Genomic DNA, 19,697 nt, shown 5'->3' with positions numbered 1-19,697 from the left:
TTTGCTGGAGTCAGAGGAAAGGGGCTCTAAATGTATACACTGGGGGCGGGAGGCTCTCCGTCTTGATTTCTGCAATCTAATTGTCTGAATGACACTGTACAATATGGTTATTACTAGTAAGGCTTCCACTGTGTAGGACAGTGAATACCACTTGAGGAGGTTCTCACACCATGTGCTGGTATCGGTGGCTGGGTGTGTGTGCGGTGCAGTGTCCGGGTTCGGGGTGTCGTGTTGGGTGGTCGTGTTCGGGGCCTGTGTGGTGAGGGGGTAGAAGTGGGTAACGTGCGTAACTGGACTGTTCCAGCGATGATCATGGTGCCGATCATCAGGGTCGACTTCATCTTGTTTTGGTTTTCCTTCACCGTCGAGTGTCTTCGTATCTCTCTAAGGGAACAAGCATAGTGTCTGTTATCATCGTGTTGTTTTACATCTCGTATGTCCGTCTATGTCTCCTTAACATCAATTTTCCCACTATAATCGTCACCATATGTGACTCCCTCATGTAAAAAAAACCCAACCATTTGCGGAGACAAGACATTCCAAAAACAATTTCTGTGTCACAGCACGAACATTCTCGCAGCCTGTGGTCGATGAGCTGAGTGGGTGGACAATTTCTCCGTCCTCTGCAAACTTGTGTTTCCAACCAAGTGTTTCTTTCATGTAAATAGTATGTTGGGGGAATAGCAACCGAAGGGTTGCCGGGAAGGGTAAAAGTAGTGGCAAAGACCATTCTTTAAGTAGTCGAATGGGGTGGTGCGTATGATCCGTGGCAGGGCAAGAATGGGTGGGATCCCCGGGTAGTACCGTTGATCCATTACCTGAGCTTGGCTGACCAAATGAATAGGGAGTCCCCAGGCAGGGCGGGGATCAGTGCTGTTACTCCACTGCCTGAGTGACCTTCCAAGAGCGGTATGAATTTGTAACGACATGGATTCCAGACAAACTTGTTTTACTAACTGCCATGTGGCGTCAGACAAGTAATTATGGCTGCATCAAGAACTTTGGTGTGAGGCCGAAAGAATAAACTGTCAAGAATTTCAGTGAGGTCGACACAAATAGTTGCACAAAGAACAAACATTCAACATTAAAATAAACAAATTAAAGAAAGGAAAGCGGGCAGGCTCCATCAGGGTACAGGACACAGTAAATCTCCATCGGTTCCTGACTCTCATCATCTGGACACCTCAAGGTTCCATTTCGAAAAGATTTGCAAAGGGGTGGGAGTGAGACTAGTAGCTGTCACCATCTCCCGGGTGCCAAACTCTTTTATGGAGTTTGCGTGCTAACGCGGCTTGAGCCGATGTGGGGTCCATTTCGTCATTTCTTGTCAAGCGACAGGAATTGTCACGGTGCCAGTGCTTCATGGTCCATAGGGAGGTTGCAAGGGGGGTGTCGCTATCTTCGGGTGGCGGGTCAGGTTCTGGATTGGGCAGATAAATTGTTTCAAAGAGGCTGAGCGTATTGTCGTCGCGGTGTTTGGGCCTGTAGTGACTGGGGCCTGGTTCGAGGAATCATTGTTCGGGTCTCTCAGGGGCTTCGGTAGTGCTGTCGTTGTCGCAGGCAGCCGAATCAAGCGTCAGGGTGAAATTTGATTCTGGGGGCGTGGTCAAGGTCTTGTTTGTGGATGTGCTGCTGCTGGGGAAGGGGAACTCGGGTTGTCAGTGAGCAGTCCTCAGTGTCTGCTATCGCCAATGAGAGGTGGTGCGAGTGGCTGCACTGCGTTCCATAAACCTTAAGCTGATTTACATGGAACCATCCTGATTTTCCTTTTGGAAACGTGATTTTATAAACCGAGGGGCTTGCCTTGTCTGAAATTGAATAGGGTCCTGCAAATTTAGGGGGGAGGAACGAACTAGGGTTGTACAAGGTGATCATTACTTGCTGTCTGACTGTATATTCCGTCGGGTGTACTGTTTTATCAAAGCAGGCCTTACTCTCCTTTTGTTTAGCGCCTAGTCGAACAGCTGCAGCGAGCTGTGCTGTTTTAATATTCTCTACCATGTGCTGGACTGCTTTCTCATGGGTCAGGGCGGTGACTGCGGGGCTGGCCAAATCAAGTCCGAATAAGTATTCGGTACCCTCCATGGGTCGTCCGGTCATGAGGGTATGGGGGTTACATCCTGTAGAGCTCGACACTGTGTTCCTGATAAACATCAGTGCGAATGGGAGCCCTGTGTCCCATGTTGTTTGGTGCTGCTGCACCATTTTCCTAAGTATCGCTTTTAGCGTTCGATTCATGCGCTCCACAATGCCGCTGGACTACGGGTGATAGGCAATGTGGAACTTTTGTTTAATTCCAAATATGGTCATTACATTTTTCATGACCCTTCCCGTAATGTGGGACTCTTGGTCCGATTCAATACTACGGGGGAGTCCCCATCTTGTAAAAATCTGTTCTTTTAAGACCTTTGCGGTAGCCTTGGCTGTTTTTGTTCTCAATGGGAACGCTTCGACCCATTTCGTAAATGTGTCTATCACGACTAACACATACTTGTAACCATTTCTGCAGGGGGGAGGGGGCCAATATAATCCAACTGGAGGTTTGTCCACGGGCCATTTACAGGCGCGTGTGTAGGAGCTGGGCTTTTCTTGCATACCTATCGGGGTTGTTTTGAGCACAAATTAAACAGTTTTCGACGTAGTAGACACGTCGGTTTTCAACTTGGGCCACCAGCAGAGGGGTCGGAGGTGGTCAAGGGTAGATTCAATCCCTTGATGTCCATGTCCGTCATGGAACTTGCAAATTATTTTGTTCCTGTCCTGGGTGGGGACTACATAAGCTCCATCTTTTAAAACGATTCCCTCATGGACCGTCAAAGAATTTCTAAATTTTTCATAAGGGGCTGGGGAGTTTCCTTTTAAAATCTGCTTGAATGCTCCGTCTTCTTTTTGTGCCTGGGCTAGGTCTTTGATGTTGGTCTGTGAGACCTGAACTGCATGTCCTGGGGCACTCTCGGGGGGGGGGGGGGGGGTGTTCCAAAAGCGGCCATGTCGTGAGCCTGCCTTTGCTAGGGTGTCGGCTTTCACATTACCGGGTGGGGAGGAGCGATGGTGACTTCTTACTTTGATGATGCCATATTCTCTGCCTTTAGCTGTCTGAAGGATATGTTTTAGTAGTGGGGCTGAGGATCGAGGTTTTCCGTCCACGGAAATAAATCCTCTTGATTCCCACAGGAGTAGGAATTCCGTTAGGCTGTTGCAGACGTACAAACTGTCCGAATATATGTCTGCAGGGGTCGGGAATGAATCGGTGCTGGACGATGTAAGCAACAGCCGCTAACTCAGCTGCCTGCGAACCTAAGTGTCCAGGCAACTTTAAAGCTATCTCTTTTAAAGCGCGTCCCTGCGCGTCCTCTACATAAATGGCACAGCCTGTTATCCTTTTTCCCCCTCAAGGACTGTGGAGGATCCGTCTACATAAATTCTCAGGGCTTTGTCTGTGGGCTGGGGTCCGATACCTGTCTTTCTTGGTACCGACTTTGGAACAAAGGGTCCTGTGGTGTGTTTTGGGGCTATGATCTCGCACTCATGTGAATAATGCAAGTTATCGGCCAGAAACATATGCGTTTTGGTCCGTTTTACTGTGATGTTGCGTCCCTGTAGGAGTAGGGTCCATTGCACTGCTCGAATTTGGCTTACTGTGCCATCTTTTAGTCTGCCGTCCAATAAAAGCTGTGTCGGGGTGTGCTCGGTCAAAATGGTGACTGGGTTGAGTCCGGTTATGTACAAGAAGTAATGTACCGCCCAGAAAACTGCTAATAGGTTCCTCTCGCAGGCTGAAAATCCTTGTTGACCGGATCTAAGACTCGTGAGGCATAGGCCACGGGTCCCAGATGATCGTGCCTTTCCTGCAGGAGTACGACCGAAAGGGTGCGATCTGTGGTCGCTACCTCTATTGCGTACCGGGGAGTGGGATCGGCGGCTTGCAAAGCGGGGGCTGTGCTCAGGGCGCATTTCAATGCATCCACGGCATCTGTGTGCTGTGGAAGCCATTTCCATGCTCCCTGTTTCTTTAGTAAATGGGAGAGTGGGGATGCCTTTGTGGAGAATCCATCGATATGGTTCCGACAGTAACCAAACAGTCCTAAAAATGACCGGAGGGCTGTAACATTTTGGGGCAAGGGAAAATTACGATGGAATCAATCCGTTTTGAGTTCTATTTCACGCTTCCCATGCGTGATGACTGTACCTAAATAAGTGACCTTTCCCTCAAGAATTTGGGCTTTCTTGGGATTAATTTTGCATCCAATCGTTGTAAGGAGTTCCAATAATTCAGAAAGAAGCAAGTCTGCAGGAGCAAGTCGTCCACATACTGAACAAGGCATTCAGGGTGGGAAAATTTAGATAATCCGTTTGCCAATTGTCTGTGAAAAATGGAGGGGGAGTTGTGGAAGCCTTGTGGAAGGCACGTCCACGTGTACTGCTGTCCCTGGAAGGTGAACGCAAATTTATACTGGCATGCTTTGTCCAGTGGAATGGACCAAAAGCCATTACAGATGTCTAATACCGAAAAAGATTTCGACTGGAGTCCCTGTCACAACATGGTTTCGGGACTTGTGGCAACGGTGGGGGCTGCTAGGGGAATCACTTTGTTCAATTCTCTGTAGTCGATGGTCAGTCGCCATGATCCATCGAGTTTCCTTACTGGCCAAATCGGGGCATTATTTGTCGATGCAATGGGTCGAATCACACCTTGTTTCAATAAGCTTTGCATTTCTTTGGCTATCTCTCCCTCGGCTTGCTGGGGAAAGCCGTACTGTTTCTGGGGCTTGGGATCGGGACCTGTAATGTTTACAACACCTGGGATTTTACCGCAGTCGTGCTTGTGCTCGGCAAATGCTGTCTTATGTCTTTTAAAGACCTCTCTAACTGCTTTGTCTGTGGTACTGGTTTGTGGATCAAACCAGTACTCTCCTACTGAGCTGATTCTATGGGCATAATCTCCTACTTTGAGCGTGGCGGGGGCTCGTGCTGCTCTAGTCATTTTCCAAATGCATCAGTTAACTGGGTTGAATGAGAGGTCGTGTGTACTCATGAAATCGATACCTAGATTGTGTTCTGCTGCCTGGGGCAAGTCGACTGAAACAACCGAATGTTTTGTCCCAATATTACCGAGCTGTACGTCCACAGGGGCTGTGATGTGTCCCTGCTGGAGGTGACCTGTAAAGCTACTAAGGGTAATGGTATCCGTAGTGGGCCAAATCTCTTTCTGGAACATGATGGAGGAGTTTAACGTGGTTCGGGACCCTCCTGTGTCCCAAAGGAACTCTACGGGGTGTCCCCGGACGACTGTGCCTGTGACTAAAGGTCTTCCAGACTTATCCCAAAGGGTATCGCACACCCAAGTTGGGGAGTCTGAACACCGTCAATCAGTGCCACACCTGGCCGAATTATCTGGTTGAGCGCTAACGCTGTGACTGGGTCAGGTATTGTTTCTGCGGGGGGGGGGGTTTGGGTGCCGATTCCTTTTCTGCTTCGGGGGGTCATTGCATTCTCAAGCATAATGTCCTTTGTGTCCGCAATTATAGCATTCCTGTGTTTTTGGGTGCTGCGCTGTACCTCTGCCTTCATTTACCCATGCGGGGTCCTGGTGTGCCGTTACTGGGTTCATTGTGGCATCTACTCTCTCATGTTCTGTCTTTTTCTGCATCGACTGTTCCCAAGCTCTGGACAATCGTTTCAGAACCCACACTTCATTGTGTGCTGGGTCTGAGGAGTCATAATTGGCGCAAGCCTTCTGTCCTGTCTCTGTGGCGTGGGACACTAACGTACTGGTCCATTTGGCCGTATTGTCTGCTGATAGATGGGCACGGGCTAACTCACTGAATACCGCAGTGAAATGGATCCTAAGGTGTCCAGCAAACGCTGTTGGATGCTCTCCGTTTTTCTGCCTGCACCGGTTGAGTCCGTCAACCGGATCTCCTCTGTTCTACCCTATGGCTCTAAAATGGCCGTTTTCATTTCTTGGAGGCTACCTCCTCCTACATTTTGTGGGTCGGGAAGGGCTGAACTAACTGAGGGGTCTAAGCACATAACTATGAGCTCCAGCTCCTCTAAACCATGCATAAGGGTTTGTTGTTTTGCTCACTCGAAAAAGTGACGTGGGTCCGACGTGGGGTGGAAAGTATCTATCTTCTCACGGGCGTCTCGTGATCGATAATGGGGTGGTGTACACAAAATCGGGTTGGTCTTCCGTGGTCACCCTGCGCTGTGGTGATGGGGTTCATTGGGTTGGGTGCTGCCTGTGCAGTCGGTGGTGTGGGTGCTTTTCTCTTTGGGGCCTGGGGGGCTCTACTTTGATTCTCGGTCTCGCTTACCGTTGGGCCGTTTTGCTGAGTTCCTGCCAATCGACGCCGTCTTCCTGGTCTAGCTGTGGGCCAAAGGTGTCTCTAAACCCATTTTGAACTCCTAGCAGGGATTGCGACCTTGCAATTTGCTGCCTGCATTTGGCATGGTCCACCGAACTCTGCCTCTGTTCCGTGGTGGAACTGTGGAGTGCTCGGAGGGCTGCTTTTAGGTCCTCACATTGTTTCTTTAGCTGCTGTACCTGATTCTCTGTCTCTTCTCTTACCAGTACAGCACGCTGTGTGTCCTGGTAGGCTTTATCACATTGGATTTGGAAGCTGCTAAGGTGGGCGAGACAGGATTTTTAATTTTTTGAAAATAGTGTTATTTAAATTTTCAACAGATTTTCAATAAACCCCTCCCCTCTACAGAAAAAAGAAACCAGAACATAAGAACACCACCCGCAAGAATCATACATAGAGTTTCCAAAAACTACAATAACCCCCCATATAACAATAAAAACACAAATAGGGAACACCCTACCCTAACCGAAACACCACCCCAGAAGAACCCCCCCCCCTCCCTGGGTTGTTGCTGCTGCTGACCTCCTCCTCACGCTCCGTGAGAAAATCTAGGAACGGTTGCCACCGCCTGAAGAACCCTAGCACAGACCCTCGCAAGGCAAACTCTATCCTCTCCAGCTTGATGAACCCTGCCATGTCATTAATCCAGCCTTCCACGCTAGGGAGCTTCGCATCCTTCCACAGTAGCAAAATCCTCCGCCGGGCTACCAGGGACGCAAAGTCCAAAATACCGGCGTTTTCGCCTCCTGCACTCCCGCTCGTCCGATACCCCAAATAAATGCTACCCCCCAGCTCGGCTTGACCCGGGCGTTCACCACCTTGGACATAGTCCTCGTAAAGCCCCTCCAAAACCCATCCAGCTCCAGGCACGTCCAGAACATATGGGCGTCATTTGCTGGGCTCCCGAGCACCTAACACATCTGTCCTCCACCCCAAAGAACCTACTCAACCTCGCCCCTGTCATATGCGCTCTGTGAACAACTTTAAACTGTATCAGGCTGAGCCTTGCGCAAGAGGAGGAAGAATTAACCCTACTCAGGGCATCAGCCCACAGACCCTCATCTATCTCCTCCCCGAGCTCCTCTTCCCATTTGCCCTTTAGCTCCTCCACCGAGGTCTCCTCCTCTTCTTGCAGCTCCTGGTAAATCGCCGATACCTTGCCTTCTCCAACCCATATCCCCGAGATCACCCTGTCCTGAATCCTGCGTGCTGGAAGCAGCGGGAATTCTCTCACCTGCCGTTTCACAAACGCCCTCACCTGCATATACCTAAAAGGGTTTCCCGGGGGTTGCCCAAATTTCTCCACCAGCGCCCCTAGGCCCGCAAACGTCCCATCAATGAACAGGTCCCCAATTATTTTAATCCCCGCCGATGCCAGCTCAGAAACCCCCCATCCATCCTTCCCGGGACGAACGGATGGTTCTCTTGAATCGGGGACCAAACCGAGGCCCCCAGCTCACCCCTATGATGCCTCCACTGCCCCCAAATCTTCAGAGTCGCCGCCACCACCGGACCCATGGTGTACCTTGTCGGCAGGAGTGGCAACGGTACCGTCACCAGCGCCCTCAGACTCGCGCCCACACAGGACGCCATCTCTAGCCTCTTCCACGCCACCCCCTCCCCTTCCATCACCCACTTACGGATCATCGCCACATTGGCTTCCCAGTAGTAGCCACATAGATTCAGCAATGCCAGCCCTCCTCTGTCCCTGCTACACTTCAGGAAAACCCTTTTTACCCTCGGGGTCTTATTCGCCCACACGAATCCCATGATGCTCCTGCTTACCCGTTTAAAAAAGGCCTTGGGGATCAGAATGGGAAGGCACTGAAATACAAAGAGAAACCTCGGAAGGACCGTCATTTTGACCGACTGCACCCTACCCGCCAGTGAGAGTGGGAACATATCCCATCTTTTAAAATCCTCCTCCATCTGCTCCATCAACCGCGTCAAGTTGAGCTTGTGCAGAGCCCCCCAACTCCTAGCTACCTGAATCCCCAGGTACCGAAAGCTCCTTTCCGCCCTCTTCAGCGGAAGCTTGTCTACCCCCCTTCCCTGGTCTCCTGGGTGCACCACAAAGAGCTCACGTTAAGTTTATACCCCGAAAAGTCCCCAAACTCCCTAAGGATCCGCATGACCTCCGCCATCCCCTCCACTGGGTCCGCAACATACAATAACAGGTCATCGACATACAACGACACCCGGTGTTCCTCTCCCCCCGAACCAATACCCTCCAGTTCCTGGACTCTCTCAATGCCATGGCCAGCGGCTCTATTGCCAGTGCAAACAAAAAAGGGGACAGTGGATACCCCTGCCTCGTCCCCCAGTACAGCCGAAAGCACTCCGACCTCCGCCAGTTCGTAGCCACACTCGCCACCGGGGCTTTATATAGTAGCCTAACCCAACTGATGAACCCATCCCCAAACCCAAACCTCCGCAACACCTCCCAAAGATACTCCCACTCCACCCTATCGAAGGCCTTCTCCGCGTCCATAGCCGCCACTACCTCCGCTTCCCCCTCCACCGAAGGCATCATAATTACATTAAGGAGCCTCCGCACATTGGTGTTCTGCTTACCCTTCACAAATCCCGTCTGGTCCTCATGAATCACCCCCGGGACACAGTCCTCAATTCTCGTGGCCAGAACCTTCGCCAGCAACTTCGCGTCGACATTGAGGAGCGAGATCGGCCTGTACGATCCACACTGTAAAGGGTCCTTTTCCTGCTTCAAGATCAAAGAGATCAGCGCCCTGGACATTATCGGGGGCAAGGTCCCCCCCTCCCTCGCCTCATTAAAAGTCCTCATTAGCAACGTGCTCAGCAGGTCCACGTACTTCCTATTAAATTCTACCAGGAACCCATCCGGCCCCGGGGCCTTCCCTGCCTGCATGCTCCCTAGTCCCATAACCAGCTCCTCCAGCCCAATCGGTGTCCCCAGCCCAACCACCTGCTCCTCCTCCACCCTCAGGAACCTCAGCCGATCTAGTAATTGGCACATCCCCCCCCTCCCCTGTCAGGGGCTCAGACCTATACAGCTCCTCATTGCAGTCCCGAATGCCTCGTTTATTCCCACCGCACTCCACACCGTGTTCCCCCCCTTTATCCCTAACTCCACCAATCTCCCTCGCTGCCTCCCTCTTCCGAAGTTGATGTGCCAGCATCCGACTTGCCTTCTCCCCATACTCATATGCTGCCCCCTGCGCTTTCCTCCACTGCGCCTCTGTTTTCCCAGTAGTCAGCAAGTTGAATTCCGTCTGGAGGTTCCGTCGCTCCCTAAATAGTCCCTTCTCGGGGGCCTCTGCATAGCTCCTGTCCACCCTTAATATTGGGCGAGACGGGATTGATGTGCCCTCTTGACATCATCCATTTCCTTGTCCTTCGCTGCTAACTGCTCCCGGAGCTGTACATTTAATCTCTCGCATTCACTTAAATCTCCCTCTATACTTTTCTCCTTCTCATCTAGCTGCTTGCGGAGCGTCTTCACGACCTCTTCTGTGCCTCGCAATTGTGCCAGACAGGACACGATTGCCATCGGCTTACGAAGCTTAGTCAAACTCTTTTTATGGATCTCGGTCAGGCTGTCCCACCAAGTCTGTCCTATGCTGCCAGGACCTGTCTCTTCATTCGCGCAAAGTTCAGACCAGAATGACCATCCTTTCCCCTTTATGTACTTCCTGATCTCTTCTTCCCATACGGGACACTGTTTTGATCTATTGGTCGCTGCGACCTCGGGCTCTTGTGGATGCATAAGGCATTGCCTTCATGGCCATCCCTACAAATACTTTTGTCTCTTACTGGAAATTTGGAACAAGGGGGAATAAAGCGGTGGTGCAAACACGGGTACGGCTTAAGCTATTTTCCAGTTTACGCAACTCCCGAAAGTTTCACGCAACAAAATCTATCGAGTTTACCTTGTATCCCTTTGTTAGTACGCATGCAAATTACACATTTCCGAATTCTGGAGGTTTGATCAATACTGGTTTCGCTTGTGGTTTCTTTTACTTTGCCAATTTGGATTCTAATTCAAATGCTTTGCTGGGTTCGCTCGGAGTGACACGGTCACTTCTGGGTCAAATCCCGCCAGAGTCGCCAATAACTGTTGTGCGTTTTCTCTACTACTTGGTCTTTTCTGTGGCTCTGTTCCAATTAGGGCAATCCTTCTTTCTTTATTGTCTATGTCCGAATTCTTAGAGTCGCCAGGTATCGAATGATACCACCACAAGTTTCAACCGACTATCGACCAAAGAGCCAAACACCAGTTAGTTAGTTCAAGGTCAAGAGTACTTTATTTACATACAATTAGTCATGCAACATAAACACTGCTAGTCAACTATGCCTATTACTTAATCTATCAACTTAATCTACAACCTGTACTTAACTTCGGGCACCCAGCTTCGGTCAGGAAATAGTGGCTGCTGTTCAATTCTGGATCTCTTGGGTTCGAAGTGGTAACTGCTGCTCAGCTGGGCTCATCCGTCTGGTAGTGGGCGTTGAACTCGAACTTGCTTCTGGTGTTGCTGCAGTTGGCGATAGCCGTGACTGATGTACCAAGGCCAAATGAGAGCGAACATATAGCGAACTCTTCTTTTTACACTCGGGAGTCTTTCGCGCTCTTTTGGGCGGTTCTTCGATTTGGGCCTTACTAATTGGGTGATCCCTGATCACTCTGTTCAATTTGTTAGCCAATAAGTGGGCAGGGATCTGGATGGCTGGACGTGTCCAAGCGGTCATTGACCCTGTTGTTTGCATTTCCCTTGGACAGGGAGTGGCGCCGAAATGTCTGGGACTGTCCTAAGTTGCTGGAGTACCAGTCCTTTGTTTTGGGGGGAGGTGAGTCATCACCTGCTAATCGGCCTGATTAACAGGCTAATGGGACGGAGTTTTGATGCCGTCTGGACTTTGCTGACAAATATGCATTTCAGGCTCTGAGCCTGCCTGATTCGTGGCTTGTCCATTTTACCCATCAGTCTTTGCGAGTTGCTCTGTACCTAGTTGGAAGTGGCCAACCCAGATGGCTACACCAGGAACCGATGTAATCGTACCACGATCGTCCTAGGCAGCTCGCCCCCCCTTGGAGTTTGCGCATCAGTGCCCTGTGGGCCCGATCTGCCTCTAACGGTCGATCAAACACACCTTCCCCAAACAGCTTCTCCAACATCTTCCCCACATACGCACCAGCGTCCGATCCTTCGATTCCCTCCGGCATACCCACAATCCGAATGTTCTGTCTCCGAGAGCAATTTTCCAGGTCTTCTACCTTCTCCAGCAGCCTCTTCTGCTGGTCACACAGCATCCCAATCTCTGCTGCCATTGAGGTGGACTGTTCCTCCTGCTCCCCCACCTGCTCCTCCAACCTCTGGATCGCCTGACCCTAAGCCGCCAATTTCGTCCCCACACGGTCAACCACTGCCTTGATCAAGTCCACCGCCTGGGCCAGGTCCTCTGCACTCTCCTTCCGTTGTTGGGTAAATTTCTCATTTAAGAAGCTCACCGACTGGTCCATCGACCACTCAGCTGACTGGGTCCGACCCTGTTCGGTTAGAGTGTATATAAGACAGTTTCTTAGAGTCGTATGTCCAAGTGCCAACCATGGAACAGGTTATTTTAAACCTTGTAATGTGCAATGAGTCAAGATTAGTTAAAGACATCATTTCAAAGGTGCCTCCAGGCAGCAGTGATTGTAAATGTTAGAAGTTTTCCTTCAGTATTAAGGGTGAGATGCCTTGGTTGAAGTCTCGTGTTTTAAACTTAAATAAAGGCAATTAAAAGGGTATGAGGACAGAGTTGGCTAAAGTGTACCTGGTAAATAGCACAAACGTTTGTTCACTAGAGAAACAGTGGCAGACATTTAAGGAGGCATTTCATAAGTCTCAACAAAGATATATTCCAATGAAAAATAAAATTCTCTGGGAAGAATGAACCATTCATGGTTAACTAAGGAAAGGTTCACATTAATCTTTGAGATAGAGGGATTGTCCTGTGGAGAAAGATCAAATAGACTGAGCTTTTGTTATCTGAAGTCCAGAAGAATGGGTGTGTAAGCTCATGTGTGTTGTCTGTCCACAATCAGGGGACTAAGATGAGGGGGTCGATACTCTGTGGAATTCTGTTCCCGAGAGACTGGTGAAGGCAGAATCAATGAATATATTCAAGGCCGAGTTAAGATAGATTTGTGATTAACCAGGAATCAAGGGTTCTGGGGAGGCGACAGGTAAGTGTAGTTCAGGGCACAATCAGGTCAACCAGGATCTTATCAAATCTTATCGAGCAGGCTCGAGGGCCTGAATGGCCTACTCCTGCTCCTAGTTATTCTGTTCTTATTCCAACTCAATCTATATCCTTCAGACTGTTCTGTGTGACCAGTGATGGATACAAAAGCACGATGGCTGGAATTTTCCAGCCGCTCCAGTGGTTGGATCTTCTAGTCCCACTGCTGGTGAACCCCCACTGCAGGTTTCCCAACGATGGGGTTGCATTCAATGCAAACTCCCATTGACCATAGCGGGACCAGAAGATCCCGCCACCACCCAACATTAAGCCTCCTCCACTGCCACGATAAACGCCATGGGTGGCGCAGATAATCCCGTTCAAAGTTTTGTGGTCACCAGAGGTTCTCCTGTGGCCAGTCATTAGGCCATTCACTTTCCCAGCTCCACAAACCATTCGCTCTGCCTTCAGTCCACCCTGCTCCAGCACTTCATCTTCCATTGGTGTAAGGATGGAAAGATCCAATGCCACAATCCACATTGACTCGTTCCCTGACATTGTTTGCTCTTTTCCACAAGCACCCAAATTTTCATGGTTACACACACATCAAAGACAGGCACTACCCTATGCTGCTGCAAGCCTGACTGTCCATCATGCCTCCACAGAGATGGAAGGCTGTAAGTTGAATATTGTGTGCTGCACTCAGCTTGTCATAAGGGCATTGATTCTTTTGTAGCACCATAAACACAGTCCCACACATGCTCACCTCCTCAACAATTTCCATCCACACTTTTTTGGTTTGATAGGATATCGCCTCCCCTCCTGAGGAAACAGAACATCCCACTGCGCCTGAGCAGCATGGGAGGCATCAGTGACTAGGAACAGTGTTTGGTCTGCCTTTTGCCCATTTTAGCTCTACATTCAGTAAGCAGAGCTCCCTTGCTTGTCCCTCCAGAGTGTTTGAAAGTGCTGCTGACTGCCTTTAAAATTGATGGTGACAGCATTGTCTTAACTGGGAAGCTGGGACTTCCCCTGCACATGGCATCCTAGTGCATGGCTCCCCCAGCCTGCCAGACGATTAAATGTTTGACTCTGACAATATTATGTTCAGAGCTCTGCCGATGCTGCTCACACCACCCACATGCACACCTGATGTCAGGACTTCATAGCTTATGTCAAAATCACAGCCAATATCTTCACCCCCATCACAACACCAGTCCTGAATTGTGCATTCTGAATGTCTCTTACTGTACATTATTATCGCTGTTGATGAAATTCTTTAAAATACTGGGATTTACTCTGCTGTTTTTTTTCTCTCTCATCCCCAGTCTGTATAATAACGCTCTCACAGATACTTGTGCTGAGGATATCGACTATGCTCTCAGTACAAACCAGTCACTGACGGATCTGAACCTACAGGCAAATGCCTTCACAGACCAATCTGTCCCTGCTCTCCGCCACTTCATAATGACCTGCAGGAGTCTGGCGGGGATAAAGTGAGTGTTTGTGTTAATTTCTGGTGTAAGAATTAAAATACGAAGGGGATTTTGAAATATAAATTGGCCTGAATCTTCCAAGCAGCAGCAATTATAAGTGAATAGCAGCTGTGTGCACAGATTCTCCTAACCTGAAAGTGCTGCATATTTGTGCGGAATCTTCAGCACAGTGACCCTAAGGAGCTCCATCAGAGCAGAGTAGAGTCGAGGATGATAGGGAACACACCCAATTTACAGCACAAGGTGTCTCTGATGAGGTTAAAGGTCTGGAATTTTTATTAATATTAGTAAATGTGTAGATGGTTGGGTAGGTAGGTGAGTGAAGTGTGTGAATAAATGGTTAATTGGGAGTGTCAAGGAAGTAATAGCTGGGTCATGTAGTTCATTAAGGGATCAGGAAGGGAGTTGGGGGATAGCCAAGAGGTTGGGGTGCCATTCAGGTCTGATCGGGATCTGGAAAGTTAATTGGGGAGGTGTCTCGTCGGGTTGGGGAGGGTAGTTGGGTCATCGAACTTAGTGGGTAATGGGGTTAAGTCGGGGTTATGGGGTTCGGTCAGCAACATTGTCAGGTCAGGGTTTGGTCAGATTTGGTCAAAGAGTATGTTGGAGGGGTTCAGGAGGTAGTCAAGTTGGTGGAGTGGTTGTGGGGTAGTTGAGATGAATTGGGAGGGGGGTCAGATGGAGGGACGGTATGTGATCAGTGGAGGTGATTGAGGGACTCTGTTGTGGAGTTACCCAGGTATTAGAAGGTTTCACTTTGTCTAACATTTCCTGGGCAATTATCTCGGGGAGCCCTGCGGATCGTTTCCAAGTTTCCAAATCTAATTCGGAGCCAGAGACATTAACATAGGGTCACTGGCAGCAGGGGAATTTCCCAATGGAAGTTTGAACCCTGGGGCAATTTCCACGTAGGTCCATGTGTCCGACATCCTGAAGCGCATTGTCAGTCGTTTGTCTGGTTTCCGGTAATCCAGCGACCAAGAGATTTGTCTGATAAACTCCACTTTCCTGTTATTTATACTGGTGTTCAATTTGCTTATTTCCTGTTCAATCTTTAACTCGTTTCAGGCTGGAGGATAATCAGTTCAGTTCACATGGAAAAAATCAGCTGAAGTCGCTGCAGGGATCCAGACCTGGACTGAATGCTCTCATTATCTGAAGATTTCTGTATGATTTCCTGTCCCTCCCCTTTAACCGGCCGGGCTCCAGGTTGAAATCCTATTGGCCGTTTCCCAGTTTCTACCTCGAGCTGAGTGAGTGTCATCTCCCATTGTGACATCAGAGACCCAGCAACAGGGTCACGAGACTCCGCCACCGGGCCCCACAGTGCTGCATCTGCAGGAGATCCGGGGCTGAATGTTCCCCAATGGGTCACTGGGGAAATGTACAAAGAGGAAGGACCCAGGGTGGGGATCAGTCTAGGCTTCAGTGGGGCATTGACAATTACACAGTATTCCTGGGTTTGAGGGTAAAGTACCCAGGGTTGCTGCTCAGTATCAATGACTAATTCCCTGCTGGGAAGTTAACCTGTGGGGTTCAGAATGGGGACAGGGTCTGTTCAACTGGGATAGATTCCATCGTCCAATAGGGACAAACACCCACTGCATGGAGTGATGCAGGAAAAATATTCTGTTTGGGAGGTTCCAACAGATTGCGTAACTGGGGAATCATACTGTAAGTATTAATGGTTTTCCGTCTTCCTGAAGTAAGGAAACAGAACAGTGTCTTCCACCCAGGTTTCAGGTAAGGATGGCATGACAATTGCCTGCAAAGTTCAGATTTCTGATGGGCAATTTCCCTACATTGGGAACTATCTGAAAATGTGACTTAAATCACAGATGTTTGATGGTTCCGACTGCGTTACATCGATAGTTACCCAGAAACATTTTGAAGAATTCAAACTACTTCTTGCTGTTTTGTAACTCTTGAATTGACCTTCTCTCCCCAACATGGGATACTCACAACTTTCTCCTCCTACCCCACAGGACTCCTCCCCCCCCACACCCTTCCACTGACCACCTTTCAGCCCTGTTGATCTCTACACTCCCCTCACCCACCCTCCCCCCTAACAGGACTTCCCCAAACCAGTCATGGGACTGTTCAACACCCCACTCCCCCCTCACATCCTGGACGACCCTTCTCCACACTCCATACCCCTCCCCTCTGAGGTGTGATTAGCCCCCCCTACCCCAAGCCTGACTCAACCGGATGTTGAGTTACCCTTTGTTAACTATACTTCACTAAATGGACAGCATCCATGTCAGGATCCACAGTCTGAACCTCTGTGGGCCTAATGCATGGACTAAACACAAAGCACGATCTTTAGCATTTAATCAGAGAGAAAATAGTTTGATGTTCTGGGTCAGGTACTTTATGATATAACTCTGTTGTAATGATGCTCTTTTCCAGATACTGGTGGACCTGCTGCACATTACATTATTTCCTGCTTTATTTTACATTCCCTATCTTATGCGATTTGTTATTCTCTTCTCACTCTGATATAATAAATGGTGAAGTTTCACTGTATTCATCAGACTTCCAAAATCAAGGAATGAGAACCAATAATTTGTAATCGGCAATGACCTGATTGGAACAACAAGTTCACACAAGAAAGATGCCTCTTTTTAGATATTGACTGGGGCCACAGACTGACAGATCAAGGGCAGAGGGATAAGACTATATTTAATGTAAAAATTACAACTCCAATGTCAAATTAATCACCATACTGTAATGAGGAATTAATACAGATATAGTGAAACTATCAAGTAACATGAAGAAAACAACACATTTCATGACAGTTTTCATATATGTTTGCGATGTTGTGACTGAGACTCAATTAACACAACGCACAAATTGCAATGAGATAAATGGCCATTTAATGGAATGGATTTCAGTTATAGGGTCATAGAATTTACAGTGCAGAAGGAGGCCATTCAGCCCATCGAGTCTGCACCGGCTTCCACAAAGAGCACCCCATTCAAGCCCACGTATCTACCCTATACCCGTAACCCAGTAACCCCCACTTAACCTTTTTGGACACAAAGGGCAATTTAGCATGGCCAATCCTCTTAACCTGAACATCTTTGGACTGTGGGAGGGAAGTGTATTGGTTATGTTGCTGCACTAAATCCAGAGGTTATGTTGATAATCCAGAGAACAGGAGTTCAAATGGCAGTTTGAGAATTTTAATTCGGTTTAATAGAAACTGGATTTTAAAAATAAATTGTCAGTGATCATTAATCTGATCTGTTCTGTATCTGGCTCCAGGCGCCCTCCAATGTGATTCCTTTGAAGTATCCTAGTATTCTGCTTAGTTTTATCGAACAGTTCGATCAATGATTCAAGAACTGCACAACAGCAATATCTCAGAGCAATTTGAGTCGACAATTATAGTGACTTTACCAATGATACCCACAGCTGGGAAATGTATGGAAAAGAAACTTGTCAATCAGCTGTAAAACTGATGCTTTAAACACTTGACATGGGACTTGAAAGGTTTTTGTGAGGTTGCCGATTTCGAATAGCAGCAAATTGAGGGATAAATGTTCATGCAGACACTGGGGAGCTCCCCATATCTTCTTGGAGTAAAGCGGTTGGGATCTGTTGTATCCCCTTGAATAGACAGAGGGCGCCATCGATGAGCACCTCATCGGTGAAAACAACAGACAATGGAAAAGAGAATTGGGCCGAGTGCAAAAAGCACGGCCTATTTACTATCCCCCGTTTCGGGCAAAATAACAGGACAAAACCTATCCTTTAAGCAACTGCATTGGATAGACAGAATACTGAATGGATTAATTAGATTCCTGAATAGGTGATACTAAGTAAATCTCAATCTGCAGTAATCTTTGATACTAAATTGAACTGAACTATAATTTGATAATCAGTGATCGAGTGAATGTTTCCTGGTGGTGATAGAATGAGCTGACAATCTCTTATTCATTGTGCTATTTACCTATTAATTATGTTATTAATGTTGCTGGGTATCCGTGTCTGCAACTTTTTCAAAGAAATATTATTCAAAGAAAGATTATGTTACTGAATCAATTAAACATTGACTGGATGATTTTTTTGTCTGACTTGTTCTTTGAAGATTTGACAAGAAGGGGTTAATTCTTTCACATAGGAAATTGTGGGAATTTGAATTAAGGGTTGGTGAAGTTTGAAAAAAATGTTTTTATTGAGTTTTTTGTGGTCTACAAAAAAGGGTAAATAAGGAACAGTAAGAGAGAGGAAAGAGAAATATTTACACATCGTTTGGATTCAACTATACATTTTGCTCTTTCTCTTCCATTATTTACAGTGGTGGTTGTGGTTTCCTCTTTTTCATTCCCCATTGTTTTTTGTTTGGGTCTGGCTGTTGCCCTTGGACCCCCCCCCCCCCCCCACCTTTTTGTCTTTTCCTATCTCCACCCCCCCCCCTTCATGCTTTCTTTGTAGGGCATGGTTGGGTTCCATACCTCCCAGCCCCCTAGAGTTTGGGGAAGTTAACTCCGATTCAATAGGAACTGGAGCCGCACTCAGATGGAATTCCAAATTAGCCCCAAACCCCGAAACCTCGTACGGGAGCCGGAACTCCACAACCCCAGCTGCCTCGCGGAAATGCCATCTTTCACGTTATATGGAGGGGTTTCCTGTATGGGCTGCTGATGCCCACCTTTCACCTCCTTGCCATCGCCTAGACAAGAAGAGGGCTGGTTTTAATTGGGCCAAAGCGGGTCTCGATCGGAATGGGATAAAGTTTGGAATGCTGCAGCCAACGCGATTGTGGGTCATGTTTCAGGACCGTCACCATTATTTTGAGACGCCAGATGAGGCGTGGACCTTTATTCAGGCTGAAAAGGTGGACTCGACCAGAGGGTTTGTTGCGGGGGGGGGGGGGGGGGGGGGGGTGTTTACTGTATTTTGGGAGTGTTCTTCTGGTTTCAGGTTGGGAAGAGAGGAAATGGGAAGGGGTGAGTGGATATGCTGTGGGGGCTGTGAGAGTGTGGCTGCCGGTACTGTAGGAGCAGGTCCCCGCTGATAAAGGGGGGTTGGAAGCCCGGGGTTGGGGAGCTGGGGCGAGGTCGCAGAAAAACGAGCTGCGCCATAGGTGGCGGGGCCGGCTCGGATGGGAAGCGCGGGCTTTTTCCCACGCTAAGGAAGGGAGGGGCGGGGCCTGGGGGGAAGGGCGGTGCTGGAGGAGAGCGCACATTGATCGACAGGGGGAGGTGGGGGGATTCCCACACTGGGGGGACGTTGGAATGGCGGGAGTGGCTGGAGTCAGCTGACTTACGGGAGTGTAATGGGGGGAGCGAAATGGCTGGATGGTGATCTGGCTGGGAGTGGGGGGTGAACTGGGTTGCTGCTGTATTGGCCAGAGGGGAGCTGGAGGTAGAAGAGGGAGTCGGGGCGGGGGTCCTCCACCTGGGGGACGGGAGGCGCGGGCACGTGGCTCGCCTAAAAAAGGGGATGGCTAGTAGGCGGGGGGGGCAAATAGCCCCCTGATCCGGCTGATAACATGGAATGTGAGGGGGCCTGAATGGGCCGGTCAAGAGGGCCCGGGTGTTCCGCTTAAAGGGACTGAAGGCAGACGTGGTCATGCTCCAGGAGACACCCTTGAAGATGGCAGATCAGGTCAGGCTGAGAA

General features: G+C 49.0%; 1 protein-coding gene across 2 annotated transcripts in view; it reads left to right on the top strand.

Annotated features, from left to right (window-relative positions):
- Positions 1 to 18,134, top strand: part of LOC140410278 (NACHT, LRR and PYD domains-containing protein 3-like) — a 169,051-nt gene extending 150,917 nt beyond the window's left edge. For both annotated transcript variants that reach the window (XM_072498239.1, XM_072498240.1), the window contains 2 exons: positions 13,901 to 14,068; positions 15,137 to 18,134. In XM_072498239.1, coding sequence (XP_072354340.1) covers positions 13,901 to 14,068; positions 15,137 to 15,227 — 259 coding nt within the window. In that variant the 3' untranslated portion in view covers positions 15,228 to 18,134. The remainder of the gene's footprint in view (positions 1 to 13,900; positions 14,069 to 15,136) is intronic.
- Positions 18,135 to 19,697: the final 1,563 nt, after the last annotated feature.

This window comes from Scyliorhinus torazame, chromosome 4 (genome assembly GCF_047496885.1).
Source record: "Scyliorhinus torazame isolate Kashiwa2021f chromosome 4, sScyTor2.1, whole genome shotgun sequence".
Classification (NCBI taxonomy): Eukaryota; Metazoa; Chordata; class Chondrichthyes; order Carcharhiniformes; family Scyliorhinidae; genus Scyliorhinus; species Scyliorhinus torazame.
Note: the sequence above shows the minus strand (reverse complement) of the source record. Positions and strands in the feature narration are given on the sequence as shown.